This window comes from Tasmannia lanceolata, unplaced genomic scaffold, assembly GCF_043159265.1.
Source record: "Tasmannia lanceolata isolate RefF3 unplaced genomic scaffold, GAP_Taslan_0.1 ptg000008l, whole genome shotgun sequence".
Classification (NCBI taxonomy): Eukaryota; Viridiplantae; Streptophyta; class Magnoliopsida; order Canellales; family Winteraceae; genus Tasmannia; species Tasmannia lanceolata.
Genome location: NW_027518685.1, coordinates 63,107,350 through 63,120,718, shown reverse-complemented (window position 1 = coordinate 63,120,718; position 13,369 = coordinate 63,107,350). Strand labels below are relative to the sequence as shown.

Below are 13,369 nucleotides of genomic sequence, written 5' to 3'. Positions count from 1 at the left end.
TGCTTCCTCCACGATCTCCCATCTACAATTTGCAGATGACACGGTTCTGTTCTTGGATGACAATATCAATTATGTACTTAATGCCAGACGCATTTTTCGTTGGTTTGAGATTATCTCGGGGCTGAAAGTCAATTTGGCAAAGAGTGCGGTGGCCGGAATTAATATAGAACCAACAACGATGGTCTCTTGGATGTCAGTTGGCAACTTTCCCTATCCATTATCTCGGATTACCTCTTGGGTATGGAATTCCTAAGGCAGTTCTATGGGTTCTGGTTATCGAGAGAATCGAAAGGAAATTGGCGACGTGGAAGAAGCACTATTTATCCTTGGGGGGCCGCATAACTTTAATAAAACCAACACTTGCAAACATGCCGGTATACTACATGTCACTCTTTAAAGTCCCTGTCAGCATCGCAAATCGTATTGAAAAGCTCCAGAGAGATTTTCTGTGGGAAGGGCAAGAGAAGGGGAAAAGGCTTAAACATCTTATTGCTTGGAATAAGGTCTGCAAATCCAAAAGAAATGGCGGGCTTGGTATTGGCAAAATTAGACTCAGGAACAGGGCTTTATTAGGAAAGTGGTTCTGGCGTTTTGGAACTGAGAAAGATGCATTGTGGCGCAATGTAATAGGGACAAAATATGGCAAGGGGTAGGGCGATTGGGTCTGTAATGGTCCCTCGAACCTGAGAGGTTCAGGTTTTTGGAAGTCCATCTCCTCCTCCAGAGATGATTTCAAGCCCCTTGTGAGATTCAAGCCTGGAATTGGTGATTCTCTTCGTTTCTGGGTAGATGTCTGGACTGGTGATCTTCCCCTAGCAGCGAAATTCCCCGACCTCTTTCGGCTCGCTATTTTGCCGGAATCATCCATTGCTGAGAATTTTACTAGGTGTACTGTCAGCGGCAAAATAGTGTGGGACATCCACCTGCGACATAACCTTAAAGACCTTGAGATTGTTCACTTTGGGAACCTCCTTGAAACGTTATCATCTACCTATCTATCTGCGACGGAAAATGACCAGTGGATTTGGACTCCGGATTCTAAGGGGGGTTTCTCCGTCAAGTCTTTCTTCCGTAAACTGAAAGATAACCACGACACTCCATCCCGCTGGGCTATTGTTTGGAGACCGGTTGCCCCTCCTCGCGTCTTGGCTTTTGCATGGACCCTACTTCTCAAAGGCATCAACACTTGTGATAGATTAATGAGTCGGGGTTTCAGTATGGCCAGCTGGTGCGTACTATGCAAGGAGTCCGGTGAGTCGCTCAACCATCTGTTCCTACATTGCCGTTTCTCATTCCAAGTGTGGATGAGTATCTTCAGATTCTTTGGGCATTCATGGGTGCTCCAAAAAAGCGTAAGATCTCTAATATCAAATTGGGGCGGTGCGTACGTTGGCTGTGTTGGCGAAGCTTTGTGGCTCTGTATCCCATACACAATTATATGGCATATTTGGGCGGAGAGATACAATCGGATTTTTGAGGGAAAGGAGCGGAGACGAGCGATTGTAATCCTTGACATTAAACTCCCTATCATCAAATGGGCCAAGGCCAAGAGTGGAGTACAATATGCAGTTGGAGACATACTCAGGAATTGGATCACAGTCGTTGCGGAAAGGACGCATAAAATCAGAGGTATTACCTCGATGGTGTCCTCCTCCTGATGGTTGGCTAAAACTAAATTTTGATGGGAGGTCACGCGGGAATCCGGGGAGAGCGGGCATCGGCGGAGTAATCTGTGATCACCTGGGTAATCTTTTTTTTTGAAATGGACCTGGGTAATCTTCTAATGTCTTTTTCGAGGCCGGCTGGGATTTGTGACGCCAATGAAGCTGAGGTCTTGGCCCTATTGTTCGGATTACGATGGTATGCAAACCACAATCTTGGTCCTCTAATTGTAGAAGGGGATTCTTCCAATACGATAGCGTGGGCCTCCAACAAAATCGGTGGTCCGTGGCGTTTGGGGTTCAAAATAGACGAAGTAAGGGATCTGATCTCCACCATCCATCCCTTGCTCCAGCATAGGCGTTGAACGACGAATGGATGGGCTGATGTCCTTGCGAAGGAGGGTGTTGACCGGGAGGACACCCTTGTAATTGTTCATGGCCCCCTGGACCTTTAGCTGTTTTATTGTTACTCTTGTAATCGCCCCTATGCATGAGCTCCAGTTGATTTGGGGGACGACTTGTTCCTTGTATCATTTCCTACTAATGCAAAGTAAAGTCTGCTAATGGCATGATGAAGGAAGAAAGGAAAATGTTACTGTAGCTGAATTTGTTTTGTTAGGTTCTACCCTTCCCTGGTTCCGGGTATGCCTGGTCCAGTTTTATTGATATCTTGTAATGCAGGACGGGACTCCTGGTTCCCATTGCTTTTCTAATATCAATGAAAAACGTCATCTTTCAAAAAAAAAAAAAAAATCTAGTTTCAATTGAGTATATTTTCGAGTTCTTGAATCATGATTTCAAAATTTCATTTTCTGGGAAATACATTATTTCAGAAATTACCTTGCGCTCAGTTATACTTATATGATGTGAACCATTCAAAAGAAAAAAAAAATCCTATGTGATGTGTTGACAACGGTCCTGGATATTGTTGGGAAAGACTTTGATTTCTTGCATTTGACTGACAGTTATTTCACTCCAGACACATATGCTAATGAGCATTCAGCACATGCTGCAAGACTTGCAGCGGGATTATGTGCAGATCTTGCTTCAGAAATCATGTCCGGACATGCCAAGAATGGTTTTGCTCTCGTATGTTGACCTGCTTTTCTTATCAAACTCTCTTTATGTTGTAATATTGGAATGACAATCTTTAGTGTCTGCTTAGAATTGTTGATGTTCTAACTTTCAAAAAAAGAAGAAGAATTGTTGATGTTCTGATTTAGTTGTTTCCTATGTCAAAAATATCTCCGAATTTTCAAAATATCGTGTTTTTATTGGGACATTTTGATAAACGACAAAATCCCAAAATAATCCAGAGATTTTTAAATGTAGTGATATTTTCATTTTTTTCAAAAAATGTCGCGATAATAACATTATATTATCCCCATTTTTTACCGATATTTTTAGCGCCAAGATATATCCCTTCCCCCGACGCCCCCCCCGCCCCGCATAGGATAATTCACACCCCTTTAAAGGAGGGTGTGGCAGACTTTAACGCTTTTTAACGTCAATTCACGTTAATGGAGTGCGAATTATCCTATAGGGTGCAAATTTATCATTGCCCCTATTTTTATTTTATATTTTTTCTTAAATTTATATTTTTATATAATTTTATTTTTATCGTTTTTCCTGATAAATCTGAAATAAAATGAAATAAAAAAAAATATCCTGAGATTTCCCCTTGCTGAGAAATTCCCGTGAACAATATTTGTGACATAGGTTGTTTCCATGAGTCAGGTTAGGCCTCCTGGGCATCACGCCGGTATAACACAGGCAATGGGGTTCTGTCTCCACAATAATGCTGCAGTTGCTGTATTGGCAGCACGGGTTGCAGGTGCTAAGAAAGTGTTGATTGTTGATTGGGTAACATCAATAACTTGCGACTTTATGGTCTTTTTTTTTTTTTTACTTTCTCATCTTTGTCATTCACTGGTTTTCTTTACATTTTTCTTCACTGCAACCTTATTCAGCATGGGAAATATGATTTATGGAATGTCTTGGAGTTATGCACTACTTTGCTGGTTTTCACTTTTTTGCAGGATGTACACCATGGCAATGGAACACAAGAAATATTTGATGGAGACAGATCGGTGAGCCCGTTAACAAAATATATATTCCAAGTGAATTTTTTATTACGTAAAGCGATGGAGCTAGCTTAATGACTGTTGGCTGAAACACTTCTGCTCGTTGTGATTGAATTTGAAGTTAAAACTATGATTGAGTGTTTCTCTCTGTAGTTTACCGTGTTAATTAAGAAAACTATAGCAGATTGAGTTTCTAAGTAAACAAACTAGTTAAAACTATTGTCTTATTTTTTAAGTGTCGTTTTTACATTTAAGTTATGTGAGGATAGTTCTGTAATTATTTCATTTTATCAGTTACAGAGGGCTCTATTTGTACCTCTTGTTGTTTACATTAATCTAGTCTAGGCGTGCAGGTTGAGAGGTACTGACAATTTCTATCCCTCTCCTCCCCTGGATACAATTACAAAAATTGTTAAGGAGTTTCTATTTCTACAGAAATTTGTAATTATTTCATGGGAAGGGAAAATAATGTTTGCTCTCATGATCTCTATAATAACCTCCAATAAATCATTTGTAATTTATTTCCGCATATAACTGACTTTCTCTCTCTCTCTCTCTCTCTCTCTCTCTCTCTCTCTCTTAATATATGTCTCTTCTAAGGGCCATAAGAATGTTGGGGCATCTAGCTTGATCCTTAGAGGACTCTATGAAAACAATTGTGTGGTCATCATATTTAGGGACAAGACACTGTTGAACCAATAGGGACCAACACGATACCTCTCATCGTGCTGCTATCGTTTGTTTTTTGGCAAGGTATTGGGCTGAGGGGCAAGGGATGATGAAGCCCAAAATCTGATGACCCAATACCACATTAAGATTGTGATCCAGCAATTCTATTATTGGCCATGAAACTTATGTTGAAGCCCAAAGTCATTTGCTCAAACCAGAAAATTTGACCTATTGGACCAGTGATGTGGTTCCTCTTACCGTCAGCTGCTTGTGGACCTGGAAAATGTTTCTGAGTATCATAGTGTGGCCCATCTTCACAGGAGCCAATTATTGATGAGCTTTTTCTCCTTTTCCCTTGCACCCTAAACAAATAGTGCGCGTGTCCACCTTTATTCCACATCTGTTTAGAGCATTCCTGTCATACACTTACTGCTTTAATCACATCCCCTCTGCTGTACTCTCATGCCAATCGGACTGTTGAGTGTATTGACGAACCTCAACCGCTGGACCTGATCTGTCCATGATGGTTTTGCCAGTGGTGAAATCTTCATCTTCTCTGGCGAGAATTTTGAATATCAAGGAATTTTGAACCGTAGGACCTGATCTGTCCATGTGGCCCATCTTCACAGGAGCCAATTATTGATGAGCTTTTTCTTCTTTTCCCTTGCACCGTAAACAAATAGTGCGCGTGTCCACCTTTATTCCACATCTGTTTAGAGCATTCCTGTCATACATTTACTGCTTTAATCACATCCCCTCTGCTGTACTCTCATGCCAATCGGACTGTTGAGTGTTTGACGAACCTCAACCGTTGGACCTGATCTGTCCATGACGGTTTTGCCAGTGGTGAAATCTTCATCTTCTCTGGCGAGAATTTTGAATATCAAGGAGTTTTGAAACCAGGGCCTTTGCTCTGATACCATGTGAAACAACCAATTACTCCAAAAAACTAAAGCCGTTGAATTTGGCATTATTCAATCTTTTATACTTTAACAATCATCACTCATATTATTATTTTGCTATAGTTTCTGGTCGATTTATAGTGAAGGTTTATAACTTATTCTTAGGGAGATGATATTCACCCCTCCTATTTATTTTATACTTTTGTTATTGGCTGTTGATATCGTACTCGAAATTGTGTCAGTCTTTAACAGTCAATTAGAAAGTTTAAATGGAAAGGAAAGAGAGTCAAAGCAAAAAAAGTGTGGCTATCATCTCCCTATTTTTTTTTCTTTCTGACATCGGGTCTAATTTGTTGAGTTGCATGCTGAAAAAAATTTACACTGCAGGTATTGTATATATCTTTACATAGGCATGAAGAAGGGAGGTTCTATCCCGGCACCGGAGCAGCAGATGAGGTGCTTAATTTCTTCAATGCTTTGAATCTTTTATTTCTCTATCTTACATGCTTGCATTTTTGGGTATATGTAGCTTTCTCTAATTTCTCCGCTTCACTTTTAATGACCAATGCCCTAATTGTTGTGGAGTGACATTCATCTGCAAGCATCAATCGAATTATCGGCTTCTAGGTCATGTCGTGCATACCAAGGTTTAAAATTTCGGTTTTGGACATAGCTGAAACCGAAATTTACAAAAAAAAAAGAAGTCATATTTTTTTAAAAAAAGTACATTTCCTGAAATTTCAGCCGAAATTTCCGAAATTGTGAAATTTCGCTAATGGATTTATGTACTTTCGGTGTTGGTCCCAGACGATATCCTAAATTTCGACCTAAATTTCGGTATTTCGGCTGAAATTTAAAACCATGGTGCATACACAATCCCTGCCTGTGAGTTATGAGTTATGACATTTTGTCAGAAGGCCAATCGGTACTGTTGATAAACTTCATAAAATTAATATTTAGTTACTCACTTGAGTTTGCAGTTTCTAATTGATAAACAAATTTCGGCACACCCATAAAATCTTAGAAATAAATTATTATTGTATTTATTTCTTTATGTGAACATTACAGTAGCTTTATACTAAATTACACTAGGCTGCAAGCCATAATTCTCATACAAGCATCCGAATTTATTATAGGGAAATGATATCCACATTCCCTTCTGTAGGCTGGCACTCTCTTTATTTTGCACTTTATCTTATTTGCTGTTAAAGGGTGTTACATTTCCCTAAAGACTCTTTTTTTTTTGAAATGTTTAAAATACTGAAAAAAATATGTATTCCCTAAATACTATTAACTTGCAATCAGAAGAGTGTTTAATGAATTGTTGTGTTCCATTATATAAAAACATCAGAACTTGGGTCACCTGACGGACCGATGTTGAAATCAGAAAAGTCAAGTTCAGGCCCAGCGAGGGCAAAATAGCAGTGGCGGATTCAGGAGCCCAAAAACTGGAAATGCTGCGAAAATCATGGAAACATATGCAAATGGTGAACATTTAAGATGAAACTTCAGGAAGTGCTAGAATAAGCACAAATACACACTCAAACTATCTTATAAGGAAAAAAACACCCATAATGGTTTAAAACCATCGAACACCTACTGGCATGCATTTTACGCATCTTTGAATTCAGTAGTACCAGATTTCACATATAATCCTTATAAACTTTTGTACATAATACATCTACGCAATTTTACATGCAATTCATATAAACACAATCTTTTAACATATATTGGTATTGTGAACCATTTATACCCTTACACTTTTGCATTTGGTATGCATCTCTGCCCATTCTGAATCGGATGTGTATAAATGTCACTACGACCATTTGGGATGTACTTGGAGGTGATTTGGGAATTCCAATGGGATGGGAATTTTTGGTTAGAAGTCTCCAAAGCCTAGTGCATCGAGTCATCGACTCATATAGGGTATTGTGTGCGGGAGTGTTCTCTTCGTCCTCATCTTCATTAGAATTAGTAGCCTATACTGATGCCAACTGGGCAAGATGTCCAGATACACTATTCTGTTACTGGTTGGTGTATTTGCTTAAAAGATTCCTTAATCTTCTGGAAATATAAGAAATACGATCTTGTTTCCAAATCCTCAGTTGGAGCAAAATATTGGTACATGGCAGCAACATCCAGCAAGGTCGTCTTCTTTTGTGTACTACTTTCAAACTTTGGTATTTTGATTCTTCCTTGCACACAACTTTACGAAGTTATAACAGTGCTATCCAGATTCGCTATCCATTTTTCATGAGCGGACAGAACATTTTGAGGTGGACTGCCATTTTATCCGTCACTGATTAGAGTGTGGATCACACATTATTATATGTTCAATCAATGCAGACATCTTCAATAAAGCTATGTCACTATTATACACCATTACAAGCTGAATATAAGTTTTATGGAAGGAATCTTGTAATCACTGGTATGTTCAATAATTTAAATGGGTATTAACTTTATAGGAGTATACTATCAGATAGGCCTTTATGTCCTGCTTATGTGCAATACATATGGGTATATTTGTAATTTGGTTTAACTGAAGTTTGTATAAGGAGAAGAGACAATTAAAGAATCTCATGGTATTGGACTTTAACTCTTCATTCCTCGTTTTCATGTGCTAGGGGTCACTTTTATTTCTTCTCTTCTTGTTTGTTTTCTTTGGTTATGCGAAATTGTTTCTTCTATTTGTGAAATTGTTTTGGGCTTTAAGTTAAGTAATTGGGAGTTAGGGAAGTACAGACTCAGGAAAAAGTTAAAACAAGATTTTATGATGCAGTTACATTAAGTCCATGGTCCCAAAGAACTGTTAAACCTGCATCAAACGAAAAAGAATTGTTAAACCTAACTTCAGGTTATCCGGGGACCGAAAGCCATTCCGATAGCTGAACCAGTCACTTTCAGAAAAATCTTTCCATCAGAGCTAATTGATTTCTGATGTTGGAGTATGCTCTCCTAGGAAAAGGAGCTTCCAACCATGGATCGATTTCCAAGGGATCGGGGAGGAATCGAACCTCCCGGCTGGCTAGCCCGCATTACTACTGATCCCTCCATCGGGTTATTGCAGTATTGGTCGGCTAAGCTGACACATAAGGCAGGCTTTTCCCCAGCTGGCCATTCCCTCCTTTTAAAATGGGCTTTTCTTTAATGAAGTGAAGTAATTGGGAGCTAGGGACGAGCAGACTCATAAGAAAGTTAAAACAAGATTTTATGATGCAGATGCATAAGCCCAGTGCACCCAAAGAAAAATACATAAGCCCAGTGGATCCAAAGAACTGTCAAACCTGCATCAAAAAAAAAAAAAGCTGTTAAACCTAAGTTCTGTACATGTGAAGCTTTTGATCCTTTTGAGGCCCCCACCTCCCTACTTTATTCTGTCAGAATTGTTGGAAGTAGGAGACTCTTTTAAGTGATCTTGTGGTTTCACTTATGTGCTGACGAAACTATTTGTTCTTTGTTACAAGGAATTGTTTTACAATATTTGTATGTGTACTGATGTCAGCTGCCTATTTGTAATATATCTGCTTTTGCTACTAAACTTGAAAATATTAGTGTATATAATCTAATTTCGAGCCTCGTTGTCATGTTACTACTTAGACTTTTTTTAATGTAGTTTTTAGCACTTTTTATGATACTAAATTTCCCAATACATGCTATATGCATACGCTTCTCTTTTTATTAACTAGTCAATAGGATATTTTACCCATTTCTTGGGGCTTCAATTTTTGATACTAATAGATTGTTTGTCAATTCAGGTCGGAATCATGGGAGCAGAAGGATATTCTGTGAATGTTCCTTGGAAGTGTGGTGGAGTTGGTGATGATGATTATGTTTTTGCTTTTCAACATATTGTGCTTCCTATAGGTCTTTTTCTTATCTTTTTACTGCCAATCATAAAGTAAAGCATATTTCATAGTAAATTGTTGTATCACAAGTGTCTGGAGTTTTTTTTTTTGGAAGCTGATGTATTATTAAGGATGATTTTGCAGCCAGTTTTATCAATGGAGATCTGTAGTCTGTTATTCTTGTGTACTAAGTAGTTCCAGATATGTTACATGTTTTTTCAAAATCATGATAGTTAATTGTGTAGTATTTAAATACTATAACGGTTGGCTTTGATATTTATGGTATTTCATTTGAATAAGATGGTCATTCTCGATAGACGTTGTGTGCTTGTGCAGTTTCTTGAAGTCCATTTAGTTTGCATTGATACAGTTACACTTCTGTGTTCTGATTTCCTAATATTTATTATTTGCGCAAGAGTGTTTCAATTATTTGATTTATAGCCACCATTATTTTTAATAAGATTTTGCATGCTTACCATTTGCTTCTTGTAGCTTTTACATGAAATTTGAAATTCCTTGTGCAAAATTTAGATTATATATTTAATATTTTCCATGTTGAAAATGGTACCATGTGAGATAACTTTTCTTTTCTCCCCAGTAGACAATCTGACTTTTACTTGAAGTATGAAATTCCATATGCAAAATTTATATTATATCTTTTCCTCCCCACTAGTAAATCTGACACTAACCACAAGTGGCGCAAAAGTGAATGTTTTGTGTTTTGACTGTTAATCTAGCAGGTGAATTGATGGACTATTGGCAAAAATTACATCAATCAGATATTGCTGATTATTATCAACAAAACTTGTTGAGCCTCGGTTGAGTCAACCTAATATAGAGACCAGTTTGACAAACTGGAACTCAAAAATTGTGCTAGGTTGAACCAATCCCTTAAATGTTCTTGTTTTTTTGGTAGGTAAGCTGAGATTGAACCTCCGAACTCAGGGTTTAGGAACGTATTGTTTACCAATTGAGCTAGAGGCTCACCTTCCCCCCCGCAATGTTTGCTTTTAACCGTTGTGTTTGTCAAGATCTAAATATGTAAGATCCCACATAATAAAGTGAGTTGTATTAGGTTCTTAAAAATTTGATGCATTGCGAGTCTTGGGTACGTCTTAGGAAATGGTAGTTGGTTGAACTTAATAAAATCTATGCACCTCCCTCATGATTCTCATCATACGCTTAAAGGCAAACACAATATTAATGTACATTACCTAATCACATTTTATACTACAAATAGTGGACCAAAGTCATATTATAATACGTTGCTTTGTTTATTAACTAAATTCTATAATTTGTTGTTTGCTTAAGACTCACACAGCACAAATGAATTTTATAACACGTTATTTGTACACTCCGTTGGATGTGTTGTTTGCATATCACCTTAGTTTTGTAACTTTAATACATAAAAACTGTTAACTTAAGGGAATTTAGGGAGTCGAATTTCGGAGACGAAATTCCTTTGAGGGTGGAATGTAATGGCCCTTTCACGCCCCTAAACCGAATTTCAAGTCTAGGTACATAACAACGCCACATATTCATCCAACCACGAATATGTAAGGCATTCTTACTGTAACCATCAATAAACATAGCCAATAAAATAATAACCAATTAATTAACTATCAGAGTAATCAATGCAGAAACTAAAATTTCTTGTCCAAATGACTACATCAATTAAACCAAATGAAATAACTAGATATTCATTCCTACTATACTATTGTTTCAATTAACTGAATAACTGGGAATAATAAACTCCTAAACTGGCGCCCTTGCTCACACCCAAAGCTCACGCGCAAGCATCCTACTGTTCTCCACCTGTAACATAGAATGCATGGAATGAGCTAACGCCCAGTGAAATAGATATGTCTACACTAATAACATAATATCAATCAATAGAAACAAAGTAACTGGCAATATATGTAAAAACTGTAATTGGCATATCAATCTAGCTAGCAAACGGTATAATTGGCATAAAGATGCGTTAACTATAACTGTGCCTGATGCCTAGTGGAATGAGACTAGTACTGCTAGACTACATAGTCAACGGAACCTGCCTACTAACTCGTAGAAAGCCGAATCCCAACGATCTCGTACGAGATTACACCCTCGAAAATACTGTGTAGGGTGAAGCTCTCGAAAAAACTGCGAAGAGCTATAACTGCGGCTTGATCCGTGACCTTTCTTCGACCGTCTAGAAAAAGTCTCATACACTAGTAATCATGCCAAACACTTCGTCTTAAGGACATTAACTGTTGCATCCTTACTAGGACAAACACTGTCTTGATGCAAAACTGTGACTATAAAGTCTAACTGGCACATTCATGCATGTGGCAGATCTGAACTAGGAGTCATACAATACTGTGAATATTGGTCCTTGTGTACACCAACACAGTCAATATTATTCAAGAACATGCATAACTTTGCATAATAAATCATATTCAATATGTATAATAACTGTGGTAGAACAAGTCTACGCACCTGTGGTATTGGTTTGAATTGTTTCCCACGAACAAGATCTTTAAATCACTGTGTAGTATCACCTACAATCCATATTAACCCTTGATTAACACTTTGGATTAATATCGAGGTCTTACGGGGCATATCTGTGCCCTTCAAAACTTATTGGAAAACCTCGCAAAATCGGCCCCTCATTGTGTGTTCGGGCGTCGAAGACTCTCGATTTGGGTTTTCCCAATTCACGCAAGAACACTATTTTTCTCTAGTTTTCTACCCAAAAACCCTTCTTTCTTCTTCCTTTAAGCATATTAAATATCTTAACAAATTATCTCGTAATTTTACTGCTTAATTAGCGTATCAACGCGAAACGAAAACGAAAATCTTGGGAAAATTATTTCCCACAACCCCAATCTTTTGTTCTTGTCTCAAGAACCACAAAAGTTGATTCAATAACTATAAGTACACTATAATCTTTATTCCAAAGAGATCTGAATCTCTGTAGAGAGTAGAGAAAACTATAATTGTATTTTAATTATACTTACATACCTCTTTAGGAGATGGGATTTCCAAGCTTTTCTCCGTTCTCTTCTCCCAAAACTCCACACGGTTTCCTCTTTATCTAAAATTTGTAGCTTAAGTGTGTTTTTATAGATTCTTGTTTTTAAGAGTCCTAATTTACTAGTCTTTTAAGAACCCTAATTTATTCCAACTAAGGAAACTAAGCATCCCCATTTTCTTTATTTTATTAAATAAACTATTTTTTATTATTATTTACAAGACCAAAATACCCCTCAAAAAATGTGTACCGTTTTAGGGTATTTTAGACCCGGTCCCACCGGGCCTATATAGATACAAATCCTAATTAAATCAAGACCGTAGATCTTTCGATCGAAGATTAACGGCTAGATCTTCTATTTTGAGTTTTCAGATCGTAGGATATGTAAATTAGATATTAGATCGATCCCCAATCTTTAAGATTCATATGTATTTTCCAAGGTTGCCAAGGCGGGAATCGAAAGCGGGATTCGATTCGGGATTCAAAAGCGGGAATCGAAGGCTTTTGGGATGGTTGGAAGTAGGAATCGTGGGTTTGCCAGAGAGTCGACAGAGATTCGTCGGGGATTCGCCAGGGAATCGCCGGAGATTCGCCGGGGAGTCACTGGGAGTCGCTGGGGAGTTGGGATTCGCTGGGGGTTCACAGGGAATCGCCTGGGAATAGGGGTTCCTATAAAGTGGGAATCGGGGTTTTCATAAATTGGGAATCGGGGTTCCGACGGCGAATCACGATTCCGAGGCGAATCACGATTCCGATTCGGGGAATCGCGAATCCCCACCCTCAGGTACGAATCCTGCTTCCCTGGTATTTTCTATCCCACAATAGATTAAACAATCTTAAAAATCTACTGTCATAGTGTATTTTCGTCACTTTTAGTATAACCTATTTTTGGCGCATCAAATCTTGTCCGTTCGACATGATGTTGGTCCCCGTAGATGGGATTTCGAATACCTATCCAACGGATCCAAGATTTAGCGATTCAGATGTGATTTGAGTAAGTTATGACCTTTTTTCTATTAGGGTTAGGCATAGTTATGAGTTTTGTCTTATTAAGCAACTTTTAGGTTGTTTTATTTAAAAAAGATAAAATCTAAAAATAACCTAATATAACCTAAATACTATTAATATATTAGGATATGCTAGGAAATCCAACATTGATATTTCCACCCTCTTAAATTAGTATTAGATTATAATT

At 38.0% G+C, this 13,369-nt stretch overlaps 1 protein-coding gene across 11 annotated transcripts in view; it reads left to right on the top strand.

The window, feature by feature from the left end:
* Window positions 1-13,369, top strand: part of LOC143885444 (histone deacetylase 15-like) — a 75,997-nt gene that overhangs the window by 30,726 nt on the left and 31,902 nt on the right. For all 11 annotated transcript variants that reach the window (XR_013253271.1, XR_013253270.1, XM_077389627.1 and 8 more), the window contains exons 8-12: window positions 2,627-2,750; window positions 3,399-3,524; window positions 3,701-3,751; window positions 5,704-5,772; window positions 9,072-9,180. Coding sequence is in view for 9 of the 11 variants with exons in the window: in XM_077389627.1 (XP_077245742.1) it covers window positions 2,627-2,750; window positions 3,399-3,524; window positions 3,701-3,751; window positions 5,704-5,772; window positions 9,072-9,180 (479 nt within the window). In the remaining 2 variants the exon portion in view is untranslated. The remainder of the gene's footprint in view (window positions 1-2,626; window positions 2,751-3,398; window positions 3,525-3,700; window positions 3,752-5,703; window positions 5,773-9,071; window positions 9,181-13,369) is intronic.